Raw genomic sequence first — 26,504 nt, 5'->3', positions numbered from 1 at the left:
TCTCAACAGAGAGGAGGAGGCAGTGGTCGGGGAGGTGGGAACGGTAACCAGGGGCTGCCGCAGGGGGGGGGATGTTATGTCTGCGGGGCACTAGATCATTGGGCACGACACTGTCCTAACAAACCTCCATCCCAGAGGGGACGTGGGCGTGGTCAGGGAGGACCACCACAGGACCATCAGGCACCACAACAACACCTGACTCCACAACAATACCAGATGCCTCAGTGGGAAAGGGAGGACTGGTACCTGCCGCCACAATAGGGGTGCCCAGTTCCAACAGCAGGGGGATTGGCTGACCTCTTGTTAAGAGTGAGAGTAGAGGGAGTAGCTGTTGACATGCTGGTGGACACAGGAGCAAAATATTCTACTATAAATCGTAGCCTCCCAGAAGCTCTTATCTCTGACAGAAAAGTGGAACTAGTGGGTTTTACTGGACAGCCAACTGCCATCCCATTTACCCACCCCCTCCGAACGGCAGTCAGTGAACAAACTTTGCAGCATCAGTTTGTGCACTCTCCATCCTGTCCTATTCCTCTGATGGGAAGAGACTTGTTGACTAAATGCAATGCTTCTATTTTGTGTGGTGAAACGGGACTGGAGATATCTTTCCCTAATGGAATAAAGATGACACCTACCAACTTGGTGCTGGCCTCCTCAGTGACTGGACAATGGTTGATGCATGAACCTGAAGTTAAAGAAAATGTGAACGCTACCATCTACTGGGCAGAACTGTGTCTAGATGAACCTGGTCCCCAAAGTCTGATGACTCTTTTCCATCAATGCCGCCCATGGATTAACTCCATGCACCCCTATGATTCTCCTGCTGATCTGTATCATTGTACTCTCCTCTATGATCGATATCAGACTAATGAGGTATATGAAGAGGCGTTTGGTCAAGTGAATGGTTCACACTGGATGCTGCAGTCAGATTGTATACATGTAAATAAAACAGGAGTGGCAGCCAGTGTGGTGTTGACCCCCGAACAAGATGAATGGTTTCAGATGTCAGATACCTCAGTCCCACATATCTCACTGTTGGTGGGAGCTGGAGTGGATGCAAAGGATCTCGGACCAATGAGCAAAGCGGCCCATTTAGTGACTGACTGGAAACAGACACAGGTGGCAGGCTTAACATATTCAGCCTCCCTAGAGACTTATCGCATCACTCATCACACGGTGACCCCATCGGTGTTGCAACAGTGTGAGTTGACAAGACAACATGGACGTGAAAATTCAGATAGTGACATGACTACAGAACTCTTCAGTACCATATCGCCTTCGGTGTGGTCAGAAGGAAAAACAGATGTAGGACACTGTGACCCTGAAACACCAGTAACATTTTAAGTGTCACCTGGACCGCCCATTTGGATATCACAATATCCACCTAAGCCCGGTGCTGTCGGGCCCATCACTCAGATTATCAAGGACCTTGAACAAAAAGGTGTTCTGGAGGCTTCCACCTCTACTTGGAACACTCCTATTCTACCTGTAGGGAAACCCAACGGAGATTGGAGAATGGCTCATGACTTGAGAGCTGTTAATGCACGTGTAATCACGCCTCCTATCCCGGTTCCAAATCCGCACACTGCCCTGTCTCAACTATCTCCAACACAACACTTTTTCACAGTGATTGATCTAGCAAACGCATTCTTTTCAATACCTCTGCCAGTTGAACTGCACAAGTACTTTGCATTCACGTAGAACGGACACAGATATCAGTACACGGTTCTACCTCAGGAATTCTCTTTCTCACCTGGCCTGTTCAATCGTGCGCTTCATGAACATTTATCTGAAACCCTCCACCTCCTGCCAGGTTGCATGTTACTACAGTATGTAGATGATTCAGAATAGAGAAAGCTCTGTTGGCACCTAATTTGACTTACACCCACAAGGGGATAAATATGGCAGATCACATGACAGAAGGGGAACCGCACGAGTGCGCCCCGAGAGCCATACAAGACTCGAAACTGGGAGAGGACCTGACGGCAACACCTAATCATGACGCCACATGCACATTGTTTTCTGACGGATGTTGTTTTAGAAAACATGATGGTTCAGTCTCCGCAGCATGGGCGGTAGTGAAACTATCTGCAGATGGAACCTATGAAACTCTAGCAACAGGGCAAGTGATAGATGGCCCCTCAGCACAGAAGGCAGAAATTGTGGGACTCACTGAGGCATGCAAATTAGGGAAGGGACAGAGAGTGAACATATACACGGACTCAGCATATGCGGTTAACGCAACACATGTGCAACTCCCAGAATGGAGAAGAGGAGGCTACTGCACCTCCACAGGCACACCAATCAGACATGAGACCATGATGAGAGAATTAGAGGAAGCACTCATGCTCCCGGAAACGGTTGCAGTAGTGAAGTGCAAGGGACATGATACAAGCAGAACTATAGTGGCTAATGGAAATCAAGCTGCAGATATAGCTGCAAAGCAAGCAGCAGGGTATTCCCTAACATACCAAATGATGACAGCAGAGACCAACATGACCGACCTAAAACCCCAGACGGATCAGTGACTAGAGCATTAGATGATCGAAGCGAAGTAAAATCTGGTCAACTGGACGTAAGTTTATCTTGAAGACGTTTCACCTCTCATCCGAGAGGCTTCTTAAGAGTGTTCTCTCTGGCATCTTGGTTGCATTTGCATTACTGATTATTGTTGGTTGTTGTTGTATCCCACTAATCAGATCTATGTGTGAGCGTGTGATTTCAGCGGCAGTGGAGAAGAAAGTTAATATGCAGAATGGGCCTCCTCCAGCATACCAGATGCTGTCCACCACTGAACCCTCAGCTCCTCCAATGGATGAGTATGGACCTGAGCTCATCTGGGTAGATGAGTACACTGATGAGACCCCACAATTGGATGATCAGCTATAAATTTATCCAGCTGAAAAAGTGAGCACTTAGTAGTGCTCAACAGGGGGAAATGTAGATAAATGTATTCATATATTTGCTTTAACTGTAGATTAATCCATACATATATATTTGCTTAAACTGTAGTTAAATTTATACATATATTTACTTAAAATAGAGTGCAGGAAACACAAGGCAGTGAAGCACAGACCAGACTGTTTAAGAGTGGACACAGGTAAAAAGGTCACAACAGGGAAAAGCAGGAGTGTAGCTAATGGCTAGCATCACTCCCTCAAACTAATTAAGTCAGAACAGAGTCCACAGAATTTCTACGGTGGGATGAAGTAGTGGGAGATAAGAGCAAGGCCGTGGGAGATAAGAGCAAGGCCGTGAATCAAGGAAAGAGAGGTTTTTATCTTCACAGCTGCAACACGAAGTCTACGATGGAACAGATGGTTCTGGCACGCGGTCAGACAGAAGATTCTGCAAAATAACACAAAGATCAAAAATACACACTTGCACGCAGAAGCAATCACGTAAGCACCTCCCTGTAACACATAAAACTGGAGAAGATAGTTAGATCGTTGGACTTCTTGCCCCAACGCCAGGGACGACGCATCTGCGTATGCTGACTCCAGGATAGGGGAAGACCATCTCCAGAGCTCTGTATTCTTTCCTGTTAATCTGAATAAATTCTTTTGAACCAACTGGAAGGAGTCCTCTCTGGATTTTGAACAGTGCAATATAGACTCTGTGGGTCCTTCTGATTGATTAATGATGACTTGTTGAAAAATTCCTACATGAACTTTGAACCCCCTGTGTTTTATTACTTGCCTTTTTTATATTAAATACTTTTGATTGAACTCTCTTTGCCTGCCTTTCTGCGCCTGGGTCCTACTTCTCTGCCCGTAAACCGTGACTTACACGAGGGGAGTAACAAAGAAATAATGGAAACTCTAATTTTATTGTTGATCAGGTGAATAAAAGTATTTGCGTGTAAGAGAAACAGTACAAGAACAACAACTAAGATATTGAAGGTCTCAATAGGAAAATTTTACAATAGACACAAATTGAGCGTTAGCGTTAGTTCTGTCAGGCCGTGGTAGTCAAGCGCTATTGGCTTCCTGTCCATCAATCAAACTGATCAATCAGCTGATCACAGCTGCTCAGCATCAGCTGATCAAATCCCTTGCTTCTGATTGGCCCCTCTCAACTTAAATGTCACCCGGCCTCAACTCCCGCTCTGCTAGCTTCTGGCTGCTGCTCTGCCTGCTGTCATCGCTGCTATCTACTGCAACTTGCTGCTGCCTGCTGCTGCTGCTATCTGCTGCTGCTATCTACTGCAGCCTGCTGCTGCTGCTATCTGCTGCTGCTATCTGCTGCTATCTACTGCAGCCTGCTGCTGCTGCTATCTGCTGCTGCTATCTACTGCAGCCTGCTGCTGCTATCTACTGCAGCCTGCTGCTGCTGCTATCTGTTGCTGCTATCTGCTGCTGCTATCTGCTCCTATCTACTGCAGCCTGCTGCTGCTGCTATCTGCTATCTGCTGCTATCTGCTATCTGCTGCTATCTACTGCAGCCTGCTGCTATCTGCTGCTATCTACTGCAGCCTGCTGCTGCTATCTGCTGCTATCTACTGCAGCCTGCTGCTGCTATCTGCTGCTATCTGCTGCTGCTATCTACTGCAGCCTGCTGCTGCTGCTGCTGCTATCTGCTGCTATCTGCTATCTTCTGCAATCTGCTGCTGCTATCTGCTGCTGCTATCTACTGCAGCCTGCTGCTGCTGCTATCTGCTGCTGCTATCTGCTGCTATCTGCTGCTGCTATCTACTGCAGCCTGCTGCTGCTATCTACTGCAGCGTGCTGCTGCTGCTGCTATCTGCTATCTGCTGCTATCTGCTATCTTCTGCAATCTGCTGCTGCTGCTATCTGCTGCTGCTATCTGCTCCTATCTACTGCAGCCTGCTGCTGCTGCTATCTGCTGCTATCTGCTGCTATCTGCTATCTGCTGCTATCTACTGCAGCCTGCTGCTATCTGCTGCTATCTACTGCAGCCTGCTGCTGCTATCTGCTGCTATCTACTGCAGCCTGCTGCTGCTATCTGCTGCTGCTATCTACTGCAGCCTGCTGCTGCTGCTATCTGCTGCTATCTGCTATCTTCTGCAATCTGCTGCTGCTATCTGCTGCTGCTATCTACTGCAGCCTGCTGCTGCTGCTATCTGCTGCTGCTATCTGCTGCTATCTGCTGCTGCTATCTACTGCAGCCTGCTGCTGCTATCTACTGCAGCGTGCTGCTGCTGCTGCTATCTGCTGCTATCTGCTATCTTCTGCAATCTGCTGCTGCTGCTATCTGCTGCTGCTATCTGCTGCTGCTATCTGCTCCTATCTACTGCAGCCTGCTGCTGCTGCTATCTGCTGCTATCTGCTGCTATCTGCTATCTGCTGCTATCTACTGCAGCCTGCTGCTATCTGCTGCTATCTACTGCAGCCTGCTGCTGCTATCTGCTGCTATCTGCTGCTGCTATCTACTGCAGCCTGCTGCTGCTGCTGCTGCTATCTGCTGCTATCTGCTATCTTCTGCAATCTGCTGCTGCTATCTGCTGCTGCTATCTACTGCAGCCTGCTGCTGCTGCTATCTGCTGCTGCTATCTGCTGCTATCTGCTGCTGCTATCTACTGCAGCCTGCTGCTGCTATCTACTGCAGCGTGCTGCTGCTGCTGCTATCTGCTATCTGCTGCTATCTGCTATCTTCTGCAATCTGCTGCTGCTGCTATCTGCTGCTGCTATCTACTGCAGCCTGCTGCTGCTGCTAATCTGCTGCTATCTGCTGCTGCTATGTACTGCAGCCTGCTGCTGCTATCTACAGCAGCCTGCTGCTGCTGCTATCTGATGCTATCTACTGCAGCCTGCTGCTATCTGCTGCTGCTATCTACTGCAGCCTGCTGCTGCTATCTACTGCAGCCTGCTGCTGCTGCAATCTGCTATCTACTGCTATCTACTGCAGCCTGCTGCTGCTATCTGCTGCTATCTACTGCAGCCTGCTGCTGCTATCTACTGCAGCCTGCTGCTGCTGCAATCTGCTATCTTCTGCTATCTTCTGCTATCTGCTATCTACTGCAATCTGCTGCTGCCTGCTGCTGCTGCTATCTGCTTCTGCTATCTACTGCAGCCTGCTGCTGCTGCTATCTGTTGCTGCTATCTGCTGCTGCTATCTGCTGCTGCTATCTGCTCCTATCTACTGCAGCCTGCTGCTGCTGCTATCTGCTATCTGCTATCTACTGCAATCTGCTGCTGCCTGCTGCTGCTGCTATCTGCTGCTGCTATCTACTGCAGCCTGCTGCTGCTGCTATCTGTTGCTGCTATCTGCTGCTGCTATCTGCTCCTATCTACTGCAGCCTGCTGCTGCTCTCTGCTATCTGCTATCTGCTGCTGCTGCTATTTGCTGTACAGTTACTCCTGCTCGCAACTTGCTACCCTCCACCTCCCCAGCTCCACCTTGTCGTGTATACATGGCATAGTTTGTTCCATGTCATGTTGCTGCTCTGTTCAGGGGGTATGTTTGCTCTTCCAGTCTTAAACTGGGAGAACCTTCCCTCACGCTGCTGGTCCCCTGTTTCATGGTGCTCATGAAAAATTATCAGGGGACTCCTCTGAAAAGAGCCATACGGCCAGTTTGTACTATAATAAACAAATCAAGCTCATTATCATCTCTTGTGTTTCTTGACGTGAATGGACCTGACAGAAATACTTATAATCATTTGAGATAAAATGTATCCTGGAATAACTGCAGTGAGCTTTGCATTTGGTACATAATACTCATTACCTTCAATGAAATGGTTGACTGGAAAAAAAGGATGAAAAGCTGCTCATGAACAAGGGGTCAAGAATAAAGGGAGGCTGATTTCCCTCTTGGACTGGAACGCAAATTTATGGCACAGTCAGGCTGATCAGTCCACACAAAATGCAGAAGAGTGACAAGCATACAGCTTGCAACGAGCTCGCAGAAACAGCACAGCTAACAACAACTCTGATGACATCTCTGCCTGTCACTCAAACTGGCCTGCCCTACATTGTGCATGATTTTACACCCTCATAGATATTAAATGGGAGATGATACAAAACTTTAACCTTACATCCCTGTCAGGTTCATTATAAAATTGAACAACCACATTTGACATAAACAATGACACCAAGGTACTTCCTGTTTAAAAAATCTTGTCCTCATTAGTCATTGGGGTCTGTCAATCATACCCCCCTGAAAATACACCATGTGATTGGCCTGTAGTCCACCAGAGAGCAAACAATAAGTCGAGGTGTTTTATTGAACAAAAAACTAGAGTGAAATCATACCATGTCAAGCACCCCCATTGTTGTTGTTGTTGTTTGTTTTACTGTCTCTTTTAAACAAACTACCTTACACTGCCAGTAATCCCCTGACTCAAAATCCTGTCACAATAGTCCCATCAGGGCAGCGTTGAATTAAGTTACAGATTTTTAGTTATGAACTCAGTTTGGACTTTCTGTTCTACATGCATGTAGTTGTTAATTGTCTCATTGGTTTAGTTGTAAATAATCCTCATGTAGTTTTCACTTGTTATAGGAGCATTTGTTTATCATGACGGTTCTCATCAGTGTTGTTTTCGTCAGGCTGGACGAAAACGAAAATGACGACGTCAGACCGCTTTTTCCATGACGAAAATGAGACTAAGACGAACGTCACCATAGCCCTGTAAAGACTAAATTGTGACGACATTGTATACATTTTTGTCTGACGAGAACGAGACGAGACTAAATTGTTAGTGGGTGGACGATCAAAGTTTCAAAACATGCGGGGTTTTTCCGCCAAGTATAACATGCGTGCAATGTCAATCAAGAGCTCAAACATCAGAATGGAGCCAGTTACAGCTGTTGGTCCTAATGGTCACGCCCCCATCATCAGTACACACGCACTAAAAGCCTCTCTCTCGCGCGCACACACGTTCACACACAGAGACGAGTCTGGTCCTGTCTGCAGTGGACAAGACACACATCGTGGCAGCAGCAGCGGTGTCAGGTGGTTGTAAAAAGAGGGATGATTAAAGCATAGCTTTAGTCTATGTTAGGCTCGGCCTGTGATGCATTTTATTTTTTGTATTAAGCCGAAAGTTTTGTGGTGGTGGTAGTGGTGGTGGTTGCACCTCCCCCCTGGTGCAGAGACCGCTTCCTAGTGCTACATGCTAAAGCTAGAATGAATGGGGCTGCCAGGGGCCCCGCTAACGTTGGCTCGTTTAAACCAGCCCTTCTATTACTTTAGCATGTTATGAATAAAACCCCTGTCCATTTGTGGACGGGTGGCAAGTGAAATGCTTTGACCCATGTTTGTGGGACTGGGAAACACGGTAGTCTTCAGACCTGTTGCTGTTCCCTATCGTAAGCAACACACGTGGATGCTTTAACCAATAACAGCAGCTAAAGCCAATATGTAGGACATATGGTCATTTATATGGAAGTCAAGTGTGCTTTTATTTTTTGTTTAATCCTATTTTATTGTGATACAATACTCATTGTGTGCCAGTGTGTTGTCTGCATCTGCAACAAAACAATAAAAGTAAAAGGTAGAGAAAGAAAAAGAGGGGAAAAAACTCACCTTTGAAAGTTAGATCAGTTTCAGTGTACTTCATTCTAACACCTGTATTGGCCTATGAAGTACATACACATATATCTTTTATTTAGAGGTATCTTTGATATTTGACTAAAACTTTTGAGTTTTCGTCAACTAAAACTAGACTAAAACTATCAAGGATAGAAATGACTAAAATGTGACTAAAACTACGAAGCATTTCGTCCAAAAGACTAAGACTAAATCTAATATGCCTACCTAAAACAACACTGTTCCGCATGAGTTATCCCTTCCCATGTGCTCACGGGAGTGACTTTTTTCAGAAATTTACATTAAACCTTTGTGCACTTCAGTGCATTTACCTTTAGGTCACTGTGTTAGTTTCAAACCCTTTTCTCTAACAAATGGACACTCGTCTTCAGGTCCTCATTTACAAGTTTGCAAACCTGGAAGACAACAGTGGCATCTTCTATCAATTCAATCTTACATCTGTCAGTGATTAAAATCATGAATAGACTTATACTGTTGTGTCTCTTGCATAAATGCACACAGTAGCGAGTAAACAATCCTTCTTTACTGAAGGAAAGACCCAACAAAATAAGGGAAACACTTCTTTTCATAATGCTTATTTATTCTTAATTAGATATTAGAATGTAGACGACACAGGATGAAATGGGGACACAGGAGGTCTTAAGAGAACTTAAACAGTAAAAATATACATTAATCATTTGTATTTGGAGCAAAGTGTACAGTAAACCACAGTTTAACATTTAAATCATGTAAATAGTCCTAGCATGAAATCAAACTTTGTCACCTTAAGATGAGAAACAAAAGGATGGTTTACTTTTGACAGTTGATTACTTTGAAATAATATTTTGTCACTCCTTTACTTAACCCGAATATGAGGTTCTTTAAATGGTAGACTCAACAATAACAGGTTTTCCTTTGCATGCATACTTTGTCATTCTCTTTGTTTCTAGAATAGTTTCGTATTACAGGAGCCAGGCTTTAGTATCTGCAGTGAAACAATTAATTTAACAGATTTTCTGAACCAGGGGTAAAAAAAGGCATAGATCAAAGGATTCAGACAGGAGTTAAAATAGAACAAATACACCACAAAAAATCCAGATGTAGCATCAAGTAAGATGTCAGTGCCTGCAAGTATGTAACAGAAATATGGACACAGGCATATTAAAAAGACAAGTACCACAACACTAACAGACCTAGCTGCTTTCAATTCAGACTTTTGAACAGTTACAGTCCCTGAACGCCTCATCGTGACAGCTGCAAAATGAGACCGCATGGCTCGAGCCTGAGACACAGCCACCACAAATATTCTCATATACAGAACAACAATGACAGAAATCGGTAAAATTAATGTTAAGATAAGATCAACGACATTTGCAATAAAACTAAAATGAAATACACACTCCCCAGCGCAGGAATTATATTTCCCAGGATGTACAAGCATTTCCTTCATTACCCCGATGAGATACAACAGAGAACATATCCAACAAAAACATATACATGTTTGAACTCTTTTGTGACTGACTTTGGTATGGTAATGCAGAGGGTCACAAATAGCCAGATAGCGATCAATTGATATGAGCACCATGTTTCCTACAGAGGCAGAGATTACAAGGTAGTCTAAAAAATAAAACACAGCACACATGAAGTCACCAAGTATCCAGCAGCCTTCTGAGGACAAACTATAAAAGGACAAGAGGAGACCAACAAAAAAATCGGAGACAGCCAGAGACAGGAGGAGGAGGTTAGTGGGAGTGTGGAGCTGCCTGGAGACACAAGAGAGCTACATTTAGTACCAGTCATGATATCACATTGAGAAAAAAAACACTCAAAATTACTTGCTACTTGAAATGGGAGATGGAGATGATGACCATCAGGTTGAGAACTGCAGTGAGCAGTGAGATGATTGACACGAGGACGTAACATAATACAATAACAGAATAAGGACGCTTTGGCTTCACACAGGAGGTGTTGAGTTGAGGAAAGCAGAGTTCTTCCATCCCCAGACAGGATGGAGGAGAGAAGGAGCTGCAAAGCTCTGGCAGATTCTCGGCCAAAGCTTGGAGCACTCTTGCTTATATTTGTCTTTACTTAACAGTGTCTCTCTTCTGTCCCTCCCAACATGAGCTCCTCCCTTTCTACATCAGCATAATATATTGTACTGTTGTGTATGTATATTGTCTTGAATAGCAAAATGTCCTGGTGACACATACTGTAATGGCTTTATACTTTTTTGGGATCAAATGGTTTTGAAATTTCATAATTCACCATCATATAAAAAGATGTAAATAATACATAACATAGCCTTAAAAAGGTTAAACTGGGTTTTAAAAGAAGGTATTAAACATGGCTGCCAAATCCCCATTGGAATCAGTGGTGTGATTGTTGCACACCCTTCAGGAAACAACAAACCAGGTGATGCTGTCATGCAGGCCTATCTCTAAAGCCTACATGGCAGAGAAAGATGCTAAGTGCACCTTAATCATAGAAAAGGATCTGTCCTTCTCAAAGTCCTGCAGGAAACACAGGAGCGGAACTCCCCAAAACTGAACAAAAATAGCATGTCTGAGGTCACAGCACCACTCCTACAACCTGCCACGACTTAGCTCCATCTCTCACAGGCCAAGTCCAAAGTGCCACACAGTCTGGGTGTAGTTGATTCATATATTGCAATGTGCTTGGGACTGTTGCACTGGTGATAGTTGCAGTACTAGGTTTGTTACAATGAGTTAGCCTCGCAGTTATCAGCCATCAAAACAACATGCTACAGTAAGTATAGTTCAAGCTAACCCCATACCTCCAGAGTTTGTTCACCATACCACATTTACAGACTCAGAACTCATCTCAGCGAGCAAGCCAGTGCTCACTGAACCCTGGTGGGCTTGCTATAACACATTAGCTGGAGGGTATGTCACTCACAAACAAATACAGGGTTGAAACAGCACAGCTCACCGAGGTGCAAATGCTGCTCCAAGGAAACCTGTGTAGCAGTAACTAATTTTAGCTATGTTTCTTTCATAGGGCCTACTTTGTGAATTCAAGAGAAGCTGGAAAACTTGACCTCGAACTGTTGAGCAACTGCTCGGATACATTGAAGGAGCTAGTAGTTTCTTTATGGGAAGAATGGGAGAATACTGTGAGAGGGGGCAGGCAACAGCAGTCTATGGAAGGAACATGTCCCTTGCACAGTCTCTGTCCCAGGCTGACATGGTGTCATAGGAGCTTGTGTAGCTGGTAATGCAGAGGCTATTTCCATAGTGTAAAGTTCGAAAAAGAACCCACACTTCCTCAATTCAGGGCTTGCAGACTCAGGGTTTTCACTGAACCTGCTTTCTGAAATGGGCCCATGGTAGAGCCTCTAAGTTATTGTATATGTCAATCCATTGTGATCACAACTAGAGAGTCAATTGTGTATGAGAGCAAGATCCCTGACTAATGTAAATAATCAGCTTACTCTGCAAAAACAAGGATTTTTGGCAAGTCATGATTGTGGGTTTTTTTGGCTGGAACAACACGAAGTGCAATGTCATTATTTAGCCGGCTAATTAATGCAAGCTAGAAGAAAAAAGGGAGGTCTTGAAATACAGTGAGTCAGTCATTTGTGTTCACCCACCCAAAAAATAGAGCAGAGATTTATCTAATTCATTAACTGGTACCTCCAGAGTTTGCTCACCATGCCAAATTAGCCGAGTCTGTCTCTAATTGCAAGCTAATGCTAATCAAACTCTGGGAGCTCGCTTTCACTCACTAACTTCATAAGACATTTATTGAGAACAACCAGATTGGTAAGAGCAGACACAAGTAATTACATCTGCAATTACTTGCAAACATACTAATCAAATAATATCCACCTCTAAAACCCGGACACAGATTTATGGGACTGTTTTTTTAGTCCACAAAAGAAGAGAAGTGACGGGTATACAGCTATAGGAACAGGCAGCTCTGCATGTCATTGTAAGTAGTCCGCCCCTTACTTATGTGTGATTTTATTCCTAAATATAAATTAAATGGGTCACAATACAAGAATAACCCTGTATCCCTGTCACATTACATAAGTCAAATCACCACAGACAGCAAAAACAACGGGACCAAGGTTCTTCCTATTAAGGACTCCTGTGCTCTTCAGTCACTGGCGGAGCGATCTGACAATCATACCCAGCCCAAACCACACCATGCAACCTGACTGTACCTCATCAGAAAGCAAACAGTGAGTCAAGAGTTCTGTTTTTTTTGTTGTTTTTTTCAGACTGCATCTTTCAGTTTGGTTTGAAACTGAAAGATGCAGTCTGAACACTGGCAGTAATCTCATGACTACAAAAAAATTAGCATGGTCCCAGTTGTACAGTGTTGAATTTAGTTGCAGACTTTTAGTTGATCACTTCCCGTGTTTTCGTTTACTTTACACGTCTGTTTTCCTACTTATTACAGGATACTTCGCTCACTGTGTGCGTGAGTTATTTCTCCCCATATTTTTATAAGTGAATTTTCAGTTATTTGTATTAAACCTTCGTGGGCACAGAACAATGTTCGAAATTAGGATAATCACCGGTAAAATAGACCCTTATCTCTCTTCTGCTTTCTTCTCATTATCAGTTCCTCTGTCTTCAATTGCAGCTGTGGGCCCTTCTACATGATGTCCAATGAGTTCATTTTTCCATTGGATTGATCCAAGTTCTTCAAATATCTGAAGATAATTGAAGAAAATCCGACATACCAACTTGGGTTGCAGGCAAGTTCCAGTTATTGCTGTGTCACGTGTGTGTCATGCAATAAATGTTCCTGCCTGTATGCATCTCAAATTCTTTTATCATTGTGCTTTAAATGAAGCAGACAGCAGGTTCTTGTTAAGGCCATGGACTGGTGAAAATGGAAGGTCAGCCAAATATCATAATTTTTCAAATACTCACAATATTTCTCAAACAGATCAGAAGGAACCTTGCAAATTGTGCATTTTTTTGCCCTCGCAAAAGTAAAAAAAAAAAACAGTTCTATTTGAGCAACAGCACTCAAATTGAAAATTAGGATTGTGAGTTTACTTGAAATTAAATGAAAGATATGATCTGTCACTAAGTAAAATCAACTTAATAAGACAGACTTTCTGTCAATAAAATTCTCTGCACCTCCCAGTGGATCAAATCAGAACCACTGATAATGCACACCATTTCCGCCATCTCAGGAGACAGAAACAATAATGTGCACAAGTCAAGATCTTCATCCACAAAAAGCAAAGGCAGGAATTAAAATTAAACTTGAACCCATATGACAGTTACCGTGGTATTTATACGATACAAATCTGGCTTGTTTTTGTCTCCTTCTAGGTCCTGACTTGCAAACTTATTTAGTTGAAACTGTAATAATAGAACCTAAAAAGTGTAGGGCAATGCCAAAATTGTAAAATGGCTTTTCAGATTGCGACCAAGTCAGTTGCTATGTAATGAGTCCAATAGCCGCTCATGCATCAGAAATGATTTGTTATACTTCAGTTTCTACAGTGTTGCTGCAAATCAAGCCTGGTGGCTTGCCAGTGCAGATGGAGCTAAATCTATGATTTAGCATGACATGTAAAATGGCGAGTATTATCCAGCTAAATAGTTGAAGTAATAAGTCACATTATTTGTGCAATGACTACAGAAACCTGTCTCTGAATTTCTTATCATCTGGAATTCTGCCTAATCTAATGCACTTACCTAATTAGTCCAGGCCATGGTTATTAGAACAGGGTTTTCATTGTCATAAAGTGACAAAACAGATCTGCGTGTCCTCCCTTCCTTGTTGCAAACCTGGAAGACCATTTAAAGAAAAGAAATATTAAAAATTAAAGGGTTTGGTCAGGATCGGCTTTGAGGAGCCGATTGATCAAAACAGACTGATTATACGTATTTAAAAAAGGTTGTGTAAACATTGATCGAGCATAACAAGCAAGGTAAGCCACACTAACACACCCAACCATCCACTTAATTAAAAAAAAACACCCATCTTTCCATTGTCTTCCACTTATTCTTGTTAAGGGTCGCGGGGGGGCTGGAGCCTATCCCAGCGGCTACAGGTGAGAGGCGGGGTTCACCCTGGACAGGTCACCAGTCCATCACAGGACCAACACATATAGACAGACAACCATTCACTCTCACAGCCACACCTACGGTCAATTTAGAGTATCAATCAGCCTCGTCCTCTCTTGATGTCTTTGGACTGTGGGAGGAAGCTGGAGTACCAGAGAGAACCCACACAGGAACAGGGAGTACATGGAGACTCCACACAGAAAGATCCCGTGCTCGAGCCAGGACTCGAACCAGGGACCTTCTTGCTGTGAGTCCACAGTGCTAACCACTGTACCACCATGCAGCCTGTAAAAAAAAAAAAAACATGATTCATAAAACCAGACCACCTTCCTCTGTTACTCCATGGTCCAGTTCTGATGCTCACATGCTCATTGTAGGCCCTTACTGCAAGTGATAAGGATTGTCTGTAGCCATGCAGCCCCTCATGCATCAAGCTGTGACTCACTGTGTGTTCTGAGTTTCTCTCAGAGCCAACAATCCCTTTATCAGCTTTCTGCTACAGTACCTCCTCTTAGGAACTGGATAATCTTTGAGTTTCGGGCACCAATGACCCAGTCAGCAGTTCACTGGTTGTCCTTCCTGAGACCCCCTTTTTCAGGTATCAACCATTGCAGACTGGGACCAACTAACAAGACCTACAATTTAGGTCATTTTTCAGTCATTTTGAATCACAATTTGGCCATTGTCAAAGTTGCTCAGAACCAGTCACATCATCTTGTCGGGTGGTCCCAGTCTGCAACAGTTAGTACCATATACCTGATGTGGTCTGATGAAGGACAATCGGGGAACTGCTGGTGACAGGTACATGGTCGCTCAAGGCTCACAAATGTGCAAGCGGAGTGAAGGTGAACTTGTGTTGTCCAATCCTACAAAAGAGCTGGAAAAGTTCCTGAAAAAGTTAATGCTGGTTCTGACTGAAAGGGGTCAGAACACAGAGTTTGCTGCATAGCCGAAGTCTGCTAAGAGTGTCCATGCTGACCTTTGTCCATCCCCAAAAGTGGCTGCAGTGGGCATGAGAGCATCAGAACTCTACCCTGGAGCAATGGAACAAGGTGACCTGGTATTATGACATGTGATTTCTTGACATCATATGGATGGCTAGGTGTGTGGGTGTGGCTTCCATGAGAACCAGATGACCCCAGGTTACACTATAGGAGAAATGCAAGCAAGTGGAGGTGGTGTGATGCTTTGGGTGATTTTATGCAGGAAATCATGAGATCCTGCCATTTATCTGGAAGTCACTTTGATTTAGATCACCTACCTTAACATAGTTATGGACCAAGAACACCCCTTTGTAAAAATACTAATCCCTAATGGCAGCTACCTCTTACAGCAGGATATCACGCCCTGCCACATTGCACAAAAAGGCTCTGGAATGGTTTAAGGAATATCACAAGGAGTTGAATTGGTATATGAATTCACAAGATCACAATCCAATCAAGAATCTGTGGGATATTCTCGACAAAAATATAGGGTTCACGGAAACCCCACTGTGCAGTTTACAGGACAAAAAAAGGATCTGCTGCTAACATTTTGGTGCCAAATACTACAGAATACTTTCATAGGTCATGTGGAGTCCACACCTTGACTGGTCAAAGCTGTTTTGGCAGCAAAAAGGGGACCTACCTAATAGTTGGCAGGTGGTCATTATCTTATGCATGATAGCAGTTTATAACTTTGTGTGTTTGTTTGAGTAGTCAGAAACTGGAATTACTGGAGTACAGGAGTCGCTCTGCCTGATGCACAGGTCTACTTTGCAATGCAGGAAAACCGAGTCAGTTTTTCCAGAGAACCGGAACATGCTGAAGGAGAAGTAGTTGGATGTTCCTAGTCCGTTGCCAACCACCTTTACTGTCTGGTCTGCAGGATTAGGGCAGCTGCTTAAACAAAGGGGAAGCATTATACAACAACAACAAGACACATTTTTCTTTCCACTGAGTTTCTGTGTATCTCACCCTGTGATGATGAGGTTGTATCTAAGGCCCCCATTTGGTGATAGTTGATCGGTTGCCCAGCAGGAGTCTGTAACCACTACAACCATTTTCTCATCTAGTCCATCTGTCTTCAGCTCCACCCAGATTTTCTCATTCAATTGAATCTCAGTGTTTGACTGAATACGTTTGATTCTTTCAGGGTCAGTGTAAGCGGTCATGGTCAGGTTGTAATTCCATTCTCCAGATCTAAGATGCTGGACCACAGAGCTGGATAACAAAGATATAGAGCAGTTCACTTTGCACCAGGCCTGAAAAACTGAAGATTAAGTGACACATAAAGGTGATTTTATTAAAACTTCTGGAACCACACTGTACATCCATCACACACCTGTCTTTGAGTTTGATGCCCCAGCTCTTAATATCTGGCTGGCTGTAATAACAAGAGAAGTCAATCTCCACTCGATCGTGATGGGTAATTATACTAAACCTGGAGCTGTTATGAGTCATGATGGTGTTCTTGTAGACAATGTGGCTGTTGTTTGTCTGCAGGCACACGCAGAAAACAGAAATTGTTACTATCTATGAAGGTCTGCCTAGAGCCAGAGAAGCATAGTATCGTGCCCCTTTCCCACTGCACACATTCCCAAACACACAGGATTTTCAAACCCTGGTGGACACACTCATCCTCTTACATGAGAGTTGCCTTTCTGTTTTTTGGTGTTGTTGTTGTTTTCTGGGGTATCACATTTGATGCTAAAATGCAGTCATTTTGAAGGGAAGAAGTGAAAGATATCATCCAAACAGCATCAGGGTGTAGTATCTTGGACTTGTATAGAAATCAGGCAGACTTTAAAGTATTATGGAGGACAGTAACAGTGTTTTTCAACCCCAACTACACCATGTTACAGCACTGCTTGAATGCAGACAGGTTGAATATGTGGCTAACCAAAATCATCACGTCCCCAAAGGTTTGTCTCAATTGTGGTCTTACCTGATAAATACCTGTGTTTATTGTAGGGTCACTAGACCCCAGAGCGCCAGCTGTTTGAACCTATTCCCACCGCAGGTCAAATCAGATGTTAGCAGGTGTTTGCAGGTCTTTTGGACAATGGGAAAGGGGCGTAGGAGGGCTTTGGCTGATTTTTGGCAATAAATATAGTGAGAATAAAGACATGTACCTACCGTGACCACTGTACCACAACTGTTGCTATCAAAACTGAAGGTCACCATGTGTGTCAGATCATCCATTTCACCTTTGCAGGTCTGGTCATTGAGGTGTAAGAGGCTGTAGTCAATGCCTTTGTCCTCCAGAACACAACCAACCAGAGTTACCGAAGCAGTCATCTGCCTGCAGACTATCGGCTCACCTACCAACATGATATAGTTTATTCGGATTTGGTCCAAATACAAATGGGTTCAAGAATGTCCAAAAATACTAAAGATACAGTACTAGAATTCATTTTTATGTGGTTTAAATCTTCAAAATGACATTTGGTTTATACCGAAAGTAATTGACAAGGACAGTATAAAAAAGATAAAAGTTTTTTTTCAGTGTGTGTGTGTGTGTGTGTGTGTGTGCGCACATCAAAAACTTGTTTGTCTTTCTCTTATTTCTTTTCCTCTTTAATTCATTCATTCTGTTATTTAACTGATATTCATTTAATTTTCATGTCCATGCCCCCTTCATGTCAAAATGATATCAAAAACTATTTTGTTGTTTGTTCTTCTTTTGGCTAACGTCCTCCACCAAACTCTGATTGCCAGTGTTTTGCCATGATACAGCACGGTTTTGCTTTCATGATCAGTTTTTTTTGTCTCAGAGCGTTCGCTTATGTCACACTTGTCTTGTGAAAATGTGAAGATCTTGTGCGTGAAGATTTGATAGAAATGTTTGTCCTCATATTTTGGCCTAATTCTAATAAGACACCTACCTGTATGGATATTCTGAAAAGCTAGCAGCTTTGACTTTCTTGCATCATACTTACCTAAAGTGTTTGTAGATTTGTACTTGGAGGCAAAAATGGCTCGGCAAAAACAGCGAGTTTCCCCAGCATTGTTCTTCTCACCGCAGAACTCATGAGCACTGCAGATTCTGTCCTGACAAAGATTCTGAGGAACAAAAGCTGTACACACATTGACATGAATGAATAAATGTATTAATAAATGTGTTCATAGTAAAGCACAGAATGCTTCCGCTTAAATGGTGGGGCCAAATAAAATAGTTAAACCTAAATGTTTCATCTGGATGGACTAGTCCTTTTGAAAAGTATGTCATTAGTTGACATGATTACACACTGACAGGCTCCCTTAAGAATTTGTGTCAATCATTTCCTCTTGGTATAAACATTAGTGAGACAAGGACTGAAACTTGATTGAAATTCTGTCTTACAGCAGCTGGTTTTTGACCTCCATCCCTCAACCGTGATGTTGTTTTGATGACTGCAAACCCTGGCGTAGGCTTCCAGGAACTGGCATCTTAAACCATCCACTGCAGGGTACGAGCACAAAGTGCGTGTGCAGGCAGTAATGAAGGGTTCTGGGCTGACGTGCTTGTGGCAAACATTGAAAGGAGCCTGCCACAAGAGATTACACCTGTTGGAGAGGTAAATGGAACCTGAAACAAGTGTTACTTTTGCTTGCTGAATTTCCAAATTCATCCCTAGTCAAGAGACCACCAATGAAGACACCAACATGTGTTCAGTTACCAGTTTTTTGTTTACCATTTAGTTGTGGCGTTACAGTTTATTGTACTGTCAGCAGCTTCATCGTGTTGTGCATCACACCTATGAGCAACAAAGAGCAAATCAATTGACCCTATTGCAATAAACTTTTGTATTTGTTTTAAATATTGTATTTAAATGGGTAATGGTGGTTCCAAGGAGATTGGCCCTCATTCATCAATTGAACACAGAAATCAGCAATTATCTGAGGATGGGATTCATCTTTCAGACGACTCTTGTGTGATTCTTTGCTCTACTGTATGAATAGTTAGCCACTGATAAATCAGAATATGCCCCAATATAGTCTGGATTCTGAAGCTTCGGCCTTTTAATCAAAGCCTTGGGGAAGCATTTATTATTAGAACTTCACCTAACGCCTGAAGCCTTCTCATCACCAGATCAACTGAACCAACTGTTCGGCTGTCATGATCAAACACCAATAGATGTTTACAAATTCTTTGATTATTAGCTAACCAAAGGGGTGTGTGTCTGCGCTTATATCTGTCAGTAATTGGCAGAGGAGACAAAGATGCACCAATGTGCACATCAACACATCCAGTATCGCCCTGCTAAGTGGAATATCATGCCAAACCCCACAGGCAGAAAGCCCTATCTTCACCCCACCTCAGCTCATCAAGGCTGTGTGTACTCTGTGGAACCTGCACTCCCGTGCCGTTGCGTATTTTGTCACGTATTAACTGAGTATAAAGCAGTGTGATTGCCCTCTGTGAGGAGAACCCCCTTAACCTCGCAATAACCCTTGACTAAACTGTTATTATCTATTTTCAGATGACAGTCAGAATGGTCTCATAACAATTCTCTATATCCGCAAGTCTACTCTGCTGCACTGGCAGGTCAAGCTGAGTAGAAAATGTGTGAAGTGGATCTGAGATCTGATGAGAGATTTGACTATGGCCTCCCCTCCCATCCACAGTGATTTGCATAAAAATGTTTGTTGGCCCGTTTGCTGTCATATGTACATTTGATCAATGAGAACCATTTTGTTTGAGGTCTTACCCAGTAGCACTGTATTTAGAGACTCTCTCCTCACTAAATTTCCCTTCAAAATTGCCACATAAACCATGCACAGGTACTCCGCTCGTTCCTACCAGTTAGGGAGAGAGTGCGACTTATGAATGTGAAGTGGACAAACACACAGTGAGACACTGAAGCAAAACTGCCTGTAACACAGGTTAAGGCTGGCTGAGCGACTGCAGATATATCCCTACTTTACTTTAGCGACACAGAAGTATCTCTACAATCTCCACTCATTCATCCTATATGCCTGGAGGTTCATTTGTCCTCACCTGTCACGTGGATCTGTGCAGTGTTGCCATCAAAGACGACAGAAACTGTGTAGTTGGATCCTGATATCTTAGCAGTCACTCCCGTCTGGTCCTTTGAAAGTTGCACGCCATGGACAATTGTGGCGGTGTTGTTGAGTGTCAGCACATTGTTATTAAGCTTAGCAGCAGAGGGGGACAGTGGAGGACACTTTCAGAGTACATACTCATTTATTTTACTTGCAAACTGCTAAACCTGATTGACCTGTTCACACAAGTTAGTAGTTAATCTTAAATTTTAGGTTAAATCCCTTACAAAAAAAGTAATAAGGCCATTTTTTTCTTTTCTTTTCTTTTTTTAAACTGTTGTAGGGGGTGTAACATGATATCAAGAACTTTTGGGACAGATTTTTTTTTTTAATTTTTTTTTTTCTTTACACCCGTGTTGACAGAAGTCTTACTTTCAAGCATAACTTTCATCTAAAAACTTTTACTTTTGACTTAAGTATTTGGACATGTAAGCTAATGTTTGCTAACTAACAATAGCTCAAGTTGTCAACTTTAGCCTCTCACAGCTTCATGTTTTTATTTTTGTGTTGTGATAACAACACCAAGTGTATCCTGACATGATCCACACATGAATTGTCAGTCAGTCTAATTCTGACCTTGTGTGGTTAGTTGTGTCAACCTGGTAACCAATAGAATAGATAAGTGCAGCAAGACTGAGAGTGACACCTACTGACGTAGAGGTATAAATGTTGTCTATTGTACCTTTAAATGGTTCGTTCTTCTATATCAAATTGTTATATTGCCATTTACTCTAACTACACCTTACTTTTACATTTGCATGAATTTTGTGTCCAAGTTTACATTTAGGATCCAGCTATACGGGCTGCATCATGTGCTAGAGTAGCATTGGTGTACCACACTTCGATAACTATACTGCATTAATATACCATTTTTTGACAAAGGCTAACTTACCTGGGCTCTGCCGCCTTGTTGGAGAAAAATCTCAACACCTTGCCTTTCCAGCTGCAGAATAACATGGTCCAAAAAACTAACATCTTTACGCCGTCGCTCCTGGAAAACCCCCAGAATTTGGACATGAGGGATTGACGTGGACCTCACCAAAGTGTATCCACACCGATCCGGAATAGAGTGAACTCTGCCGACAAAGTCAATGACTGTGGAGGCCGTCACTGTGCACATAGTGTCCAAGACACAACTGATGAAGGTGGAGAGGGAAAGCATTTTTTTTATTAGCATTTTGTACAGACTGATGCAAAACAGCATACAGAAGCACTCGAGAAAAAAAAAAAAAGGTTAAAAGTAACAATTTGGTCATTTTTCATTTATATCTGTCAAAACTTAAAGTGTTTGTTTACCTGTCATTTCCTTGGCAACGCTCCATGGGTCCACAATCACTGAGAGCCCTAGCAACTCCAGTCACGTCACAAGTCACAGTAGAGCAGATATTTGGATCCCTAATTGTTGTGTCCGTCTTGTAAACAACACCTGGGAATTGAGAAATGTTTGCGTGGGTAGTAAACACAAACTATACTCAGTGGTAGCTGAATTAAGAAGGAAGTGACATTTTCCCATTTTGTTTTTGAGGCAACAAATTACTCAGTGACACTGAAGGATTTCCCAACCTGAGAGTCTGCATCCACTCATGTCTGTGATGACACCCCTGCTCGTTTCAGCGATCTGAAAGGTCTGTTTAGAAACTGTGAGGCCGTTTACCTGTGCATCTGCTTCCTATCGATTTCAAAAAACATTTACATTGTGAGTGAGAAAACATCTGAAATGTCAAATGAAATATTTTCCCAGTGATTAATGACCACTGACCACTAAAACTACTTGATAACACTCGCTTAGTCAAGAGAGACAAATCCCATCCTATTGTGATTTTTCTAAAATGCTGCATCAACTCATCTCAGCATGATCTGATCCAGCACCTGAATTCTCATACATCACACTTTTTAAGTTATTCACGGAGTCCTAGCTATTTGTCAGAATATGTCCGTCTCGTACTTACAACGTCAAGATTTCCGTAGCCAGAATATGTCTTGACTGCCAAAATTGCTTGTGTTCCAAAGTTGCCAAGTTCAACTTGTTCAATCTGTTAAAATGAAATGTTAAAGATGCAGAGACCTGGTTTAGCGGAGCTTTGACCAGTTTCTTCTTATGAAATATTATGAATTCACAGGAACACAAGAAGTCATTTTCTATAAATTAACTGAAAAGGATTACTTCTGATTGTTGACTATCTCTTAGAGGTATTACGTTGACACATTCCCCAGCATTCTTCAGGTTTGGCAACAGTTTATGAACTCCAGACCCGGCAGGTATTTCTTTAGTAAGAACTGTCAAGTGTCCTCGGTCTGCCGCCCCTCCAGACATCAAAATGCAGTCATTTTTAATTCCAGGTTTGTATAAACCATTGAAACAAACTGCAAATTTGCTGTCGTTGAAAGCCACCTATAAAAGAGACGAGGCTCAACTATCATCAAGAACAATCACTCGTTATGCATTTATGTAGCTGAAAACAATGTTAATTAAAATGATTATGTTCATTGGATGTTAAGGACATTAAGAAAAAAATTATATATATATATATATACTGTCCTTTTTTAATGAAGGGGGAAAGCAGAAAATTTCAGCAAAAAATAACAATCAAAATTTGGTTCCTGAATTGATTGCTTCGGATCATTGGCAGGATATTAATGATATTATTATTAACTGTATTTCTCTGGTCATAAGGGACTTTTGATGCAGTTCCTTGAATCCGCATGAAACGTTTGAAAATAATTAATGAATAATTGAATAACGATATTCTATGTTTCATGTTCTATAACTAATGTTTTATCCGTGGCCATGGAAAAGATGCATGTAGTGTGTGTGTTTGTGTGTGTGTGTGTGTGTGTGTGTGTGTGTGTGTGTGTGTATGTGTGTGTTTTGGCATGTATTACACAGGAGGAAACAATATGAGAGTGTGTGGTATCTGTAGATGTTGCTGTTCATCTGAGAAGCTTTTGTCCATTTAATTCACTTCAAATCAATTCATCGCCACTGAACCACAGAAATTCATTCTAAGTGAATTGAATGGACAAAAGCTTCTCTGATGAAAATCTCCATCTACAGAAGCTGTTTTTAATCGTCCTTCTTTAACCCTTAAGGCCAATAAATATAATGAGATTTCAATCAAATATTTTTTGTCCACATTCATTTCACCTGTAAGGTGATCTCCAATGAAGATTGATACCTTGAAATGATGACAGGAGATGGAAAGACTGGATTTTGCATTACTCACAAATACTTTTTCATATTTCTGTCCATAATAGGTGATGGGACACTTAGTGATGTTCATCTCTCCAAAACTTGTAAATGCCTGGTTTGTTGCACGAGTACCTGAAAGTAAAGCACCACTGATTTGTTCTCAGATTGATCAGACAAGTGATTTCACACATTCAAAAATTGGAAACAACCCGGACAAATAAAGCCTTAAATAATCATTCATAATCATAAACAGCTCGACTATTCACGAGTTTGGTGGCTACTTTCTCTCTTTGAGAATTAATCCATTAACCTGGTTTCCATCTCAGTGGAAAGGCAGAGGCTATAGAGGTCACATTTATTCAAAACATAAGTATGGGTCTATTAAAGTCCTTGAATGTATTATCCTTTGGGTGATTTTCTGGGGAGGACATTGCCTGAAAGTTTGCACACAGGATTAAAACGCAACACATTTTATATGGATGAAAAGTTCTTTCTGTCTGTTCCCTCTCATCATTTGTCATTAGAATTGCAGTAAAATGCTGGGAAAAGAAGGCACAGGATTGTAGTTTTTAATCAGAGGCAGACCACGGATAAGAGAATCGGATCGGCCCCACCCCTACATTGGAGGCACCCACCTCAACCACAAACTGTCGTTGTAGCTCAGGGACATAGGGGCGGATGTATAACGTGCCTTGAGATGAGAGCCATGAGAGCCTCATGTTACTAGAGGATTCCCTCATTAAGTTCACAGCCATTCTGGGTGGGGGACATGTGTGCTGTGTCCATTACTGGCCATGAAAAGGTCACACAAAGCACCGATATGCAACACACCATATGAAACGGATGAGAAGTTGGCATTTCTTTGGCTTTTATTGTGATAAGAATAGCAGCATGAAACAGCAGAGCAAGATGGCATCTTCTCTCTTCTGAGAACTGGAACTGTGGCTTGGGGCATGCAGCAGAGTAGGGTAAGCAGAGGATCAGAGGAAGTAACTTAATAAGTTCGTATTAGGTTTCACAGGAAATCCTTCAGCTCAGCTCACGCAGTTTCACTGGAAGCTCAGCGGGGAAGAAGGATCAAAATCCTCTTCACAGAAACAATGCGGGGAGGGAAACAAGCAGTAATCTCTTTGCTGACTGAACAGCAGGGCAACTTCAGTTTTACATGATCAGACAGATAAAAGTCCCAGGACTGCAGGGCAAGAGCTTTCAGTGACAGGCTCCCCTTTATCCGATGCTTTAGAACGTACATAAAAACAGGTGATAGATCAAGCTAGTGCGGCCATGTGAGTTGTGATGTCTGCTTACCTGACAGGTAAGACAGCCAGAATACTGCCAGGTACAATATGAACCTCAACATTGTGGAGGTCCACTTCCAGGGTGCTGAAACCCAATTAGTAGACATAGTCACATTTAGAGTACAACAAATTGTCCAATGGACGACTGAGGCACTCGTATATGAATGGCTTTATTTCTAAATACTATTTTATTGACAATAAATGATTGCACCATCTCAACTTGGATGTTTTCCTCCTTGGAATTCAATGAATGTATCAACTAAACAAATCAGTAAAAGGTTAATATAATTTTTTTTTCATGATCTTAATCTCAAATAGTTTTATTCCTGTTAGTTTCTTAGCGTTCCCTGTGTAGTTGGTGTTAGGTTATGGTTCGGTGGTACAGCAATAACTGGTTCATTTAAACAAGAATATATCAGGCATAAATACTGACTTGAAGGAAAACCTGCTTCTCTCAGCTGCAAAATGCACAAAATAGATCTCTTTTATGAAGGAGTAACAGAAGCAAATATCTTTTTTCTAAACCCAAATAAAGATGACCATCCATCCATCCATTTTCTATACCGCTGATCTGTTAAGGGTCGCAGGGAGCTGGAGCCTATCCCAGCTGGGTTCACCCTGGATGGGTCACCGGCAGAAGTGAGGATTGAACCAGCAACCAGACTGAGACTGCTAGACGGCTATTCTACCACTAAGGCATGCCGCCTTTCATAACATGACCCTCTATCTCAATTACCCATTCAATCTATTTATAAGCTGATGAAAGAAAGAATAAGTGACGGAATGGTTGCTAACATTTTATGTAAAGTAAATTAAGTGTAATGATCTGCAGTTTAACAACAGATAAACACAAAACTACCTCCAAACATTCTACATGGAATAGCATGTCTGGCTAACGCACTTGTTATTTACTCTAAAGGACAGCATATTTTTGGTGTCTAGGCTCGTTTTTATTTATTCTGTTCTTCAAATTGAGCTATTCTGGTACCTGCCAGGATTTTAAAAAATCAGCTAAGCGTCTCCAGGTTGTCTTACTGTACCTTGATGTGGGATGTGGAATGATCAGCGTGCTCAAATGGAGGTTTCACCGGCTACTTCAACTCATACGCTTGTTGGTCTCGTCTCCTTATGAGGAAGATTGACGGACTCAGTCCCTCTTGTTTTTTTCTGTTTTGTTTTACATGTTGACGGTCTTGCTCACACCTCTCTCACAAATTCTTGTGATCTTGAAACTGTCCTCTGACACGGAACATTCCATCTTCTAAATATTCCGTAGCTGCACATGGTCATTACCACTTGACAATGTCAGGTGTCAAATTTATCATAAGACATGGGAATCTGTTTTGAAGGATGATGGCAGCTATGTGTTTGTGTTAGTATACGTTTATTATGCAACTCTCATCTTGCGTCAAGCACATCCGAAGGAAATTACATCGAAATT

The 26,504-nt window shown here is 42.4% G+C and overlaps 2 protein-coding genes across 2 annotated transcripts; both read right to left on the bottom strand.

Annotated features, from left to right (window-relative positions):
* Positions 1-9,083: 9,083 nt before the first annotated feature.
* LOC147252438 (trace amine-associated receptor 13c-like) lies at positions 9,084-10,505 on the bottom strand. Its single transcript, XM_086220759.1, has 2 exons — positions 10,336-10,505; positions 9,084-10,256 (listed from the first exon to the last, which is right to left on the bottom strand). The coding sequence occupies exons 1-2, from the start codon at positions 10,488-10,490 to the stop codon at positions 9,440-9,442; spliced, it is 972 nt and encodes a 323-aa protein (XP_086076885.1). The 5' UTR covers positions 10,491-10,505; the 3' UTR covers positions 9,084-9,439.
* Positions 10,204-26,305, bottom strand: LOC147252437 (alpha-tectorin-like). Its single transcript, XM_086220758.1, has 19 exons — positions 26,104-26,305; positions 25,074-25,148; positions 23,800-23,897; positions 22,740-22,967; positions 22,525-22,608; positions 22,139-22,244; positions 21,872-22,001; positions 21,468-21,711; positions 20,511-20,667; positions 20,221-20,308; positions 19,204-19,266; positions 18,873-19,075; positions 18,469-18,606; positions 17,666-17,850; positions 16,872-17,026; positions 16,505-16,750; positions 16,264-16,426; positions 14,178-14,270; positions 10,204-10,256 (listed from the first exon to the last, which is right to left on the bottom strand). Exons 2-18 carry the CDS (start codon positions 25,123-25,125, stop codon positions 14,178-14,180), a joined length of 2,433 nt encoding a protein of 810 aa, XP_086076884.1. The 5' UTR covers positions 25,126-25,148; positions 26,104-26,305; the 3' UTR covers positions 10,204-10,256.
* Positions 26,306-26,504: the final 199 nt, after the last annotated feature.

Source organism: Aulostomus chinensis, chromosome 12 (assembly GCF_037954235.1).
Source record: "Aulostomus chinensis isolate RoL2024-O1b breed Wild chromosome 12, RoL_Achi_v1.0, whole genome shotgun sequence".
Classification (NCBI taxonomy): domain Eukaryota; kingdom Metazoa; phylum Chordata; class Actinopteri; order Syngnathiformes; family Aulostomidae; genus Aulostomus; species Aulostomus chinensis.
Note: the sequence above shows the minus strand (reverse complement) of the source record. Positions and strands in the feature narration are given on the sequence as shown.

Coding starts and splice junctions, on each gene's coding strand:
- LOC147252437 (XM_086220758.1), bottom strand. CDS start 25,125: ATGTTGAGGTTCATATTGTACCTGGCAGTATTCTGGCTGTCTTACCTG. Junction 20,668..21,467: donor AACAAGGCGGCAGAGCCCAG/GTAAGTTAGCCT, acceptor TCTGCTGCTAAG/CTTAATAACAATGTGCTGAC. Junction 17,851..18,468: donor CAAATCTACAAACACTTTAG/GTAAGTATGATG, acceptor TCATGTTGGTAG/GTGAGCCGATAGTCTGCAGG.
- LOC147252438 (XM_086220759.1), bottom strand. CDS start 10,490: ATGGAAGAACTCTGCTTTCCTCAACTCAACACCTCCTGTGTGAAGCCA. Junction 10,257..10,335: donor ATCTCCATCTCCCATTTCAA/GTAGCAAGTAAT, acceptor TTGTGTCTCCAG/GCAGCTCCACACTCCCACTA.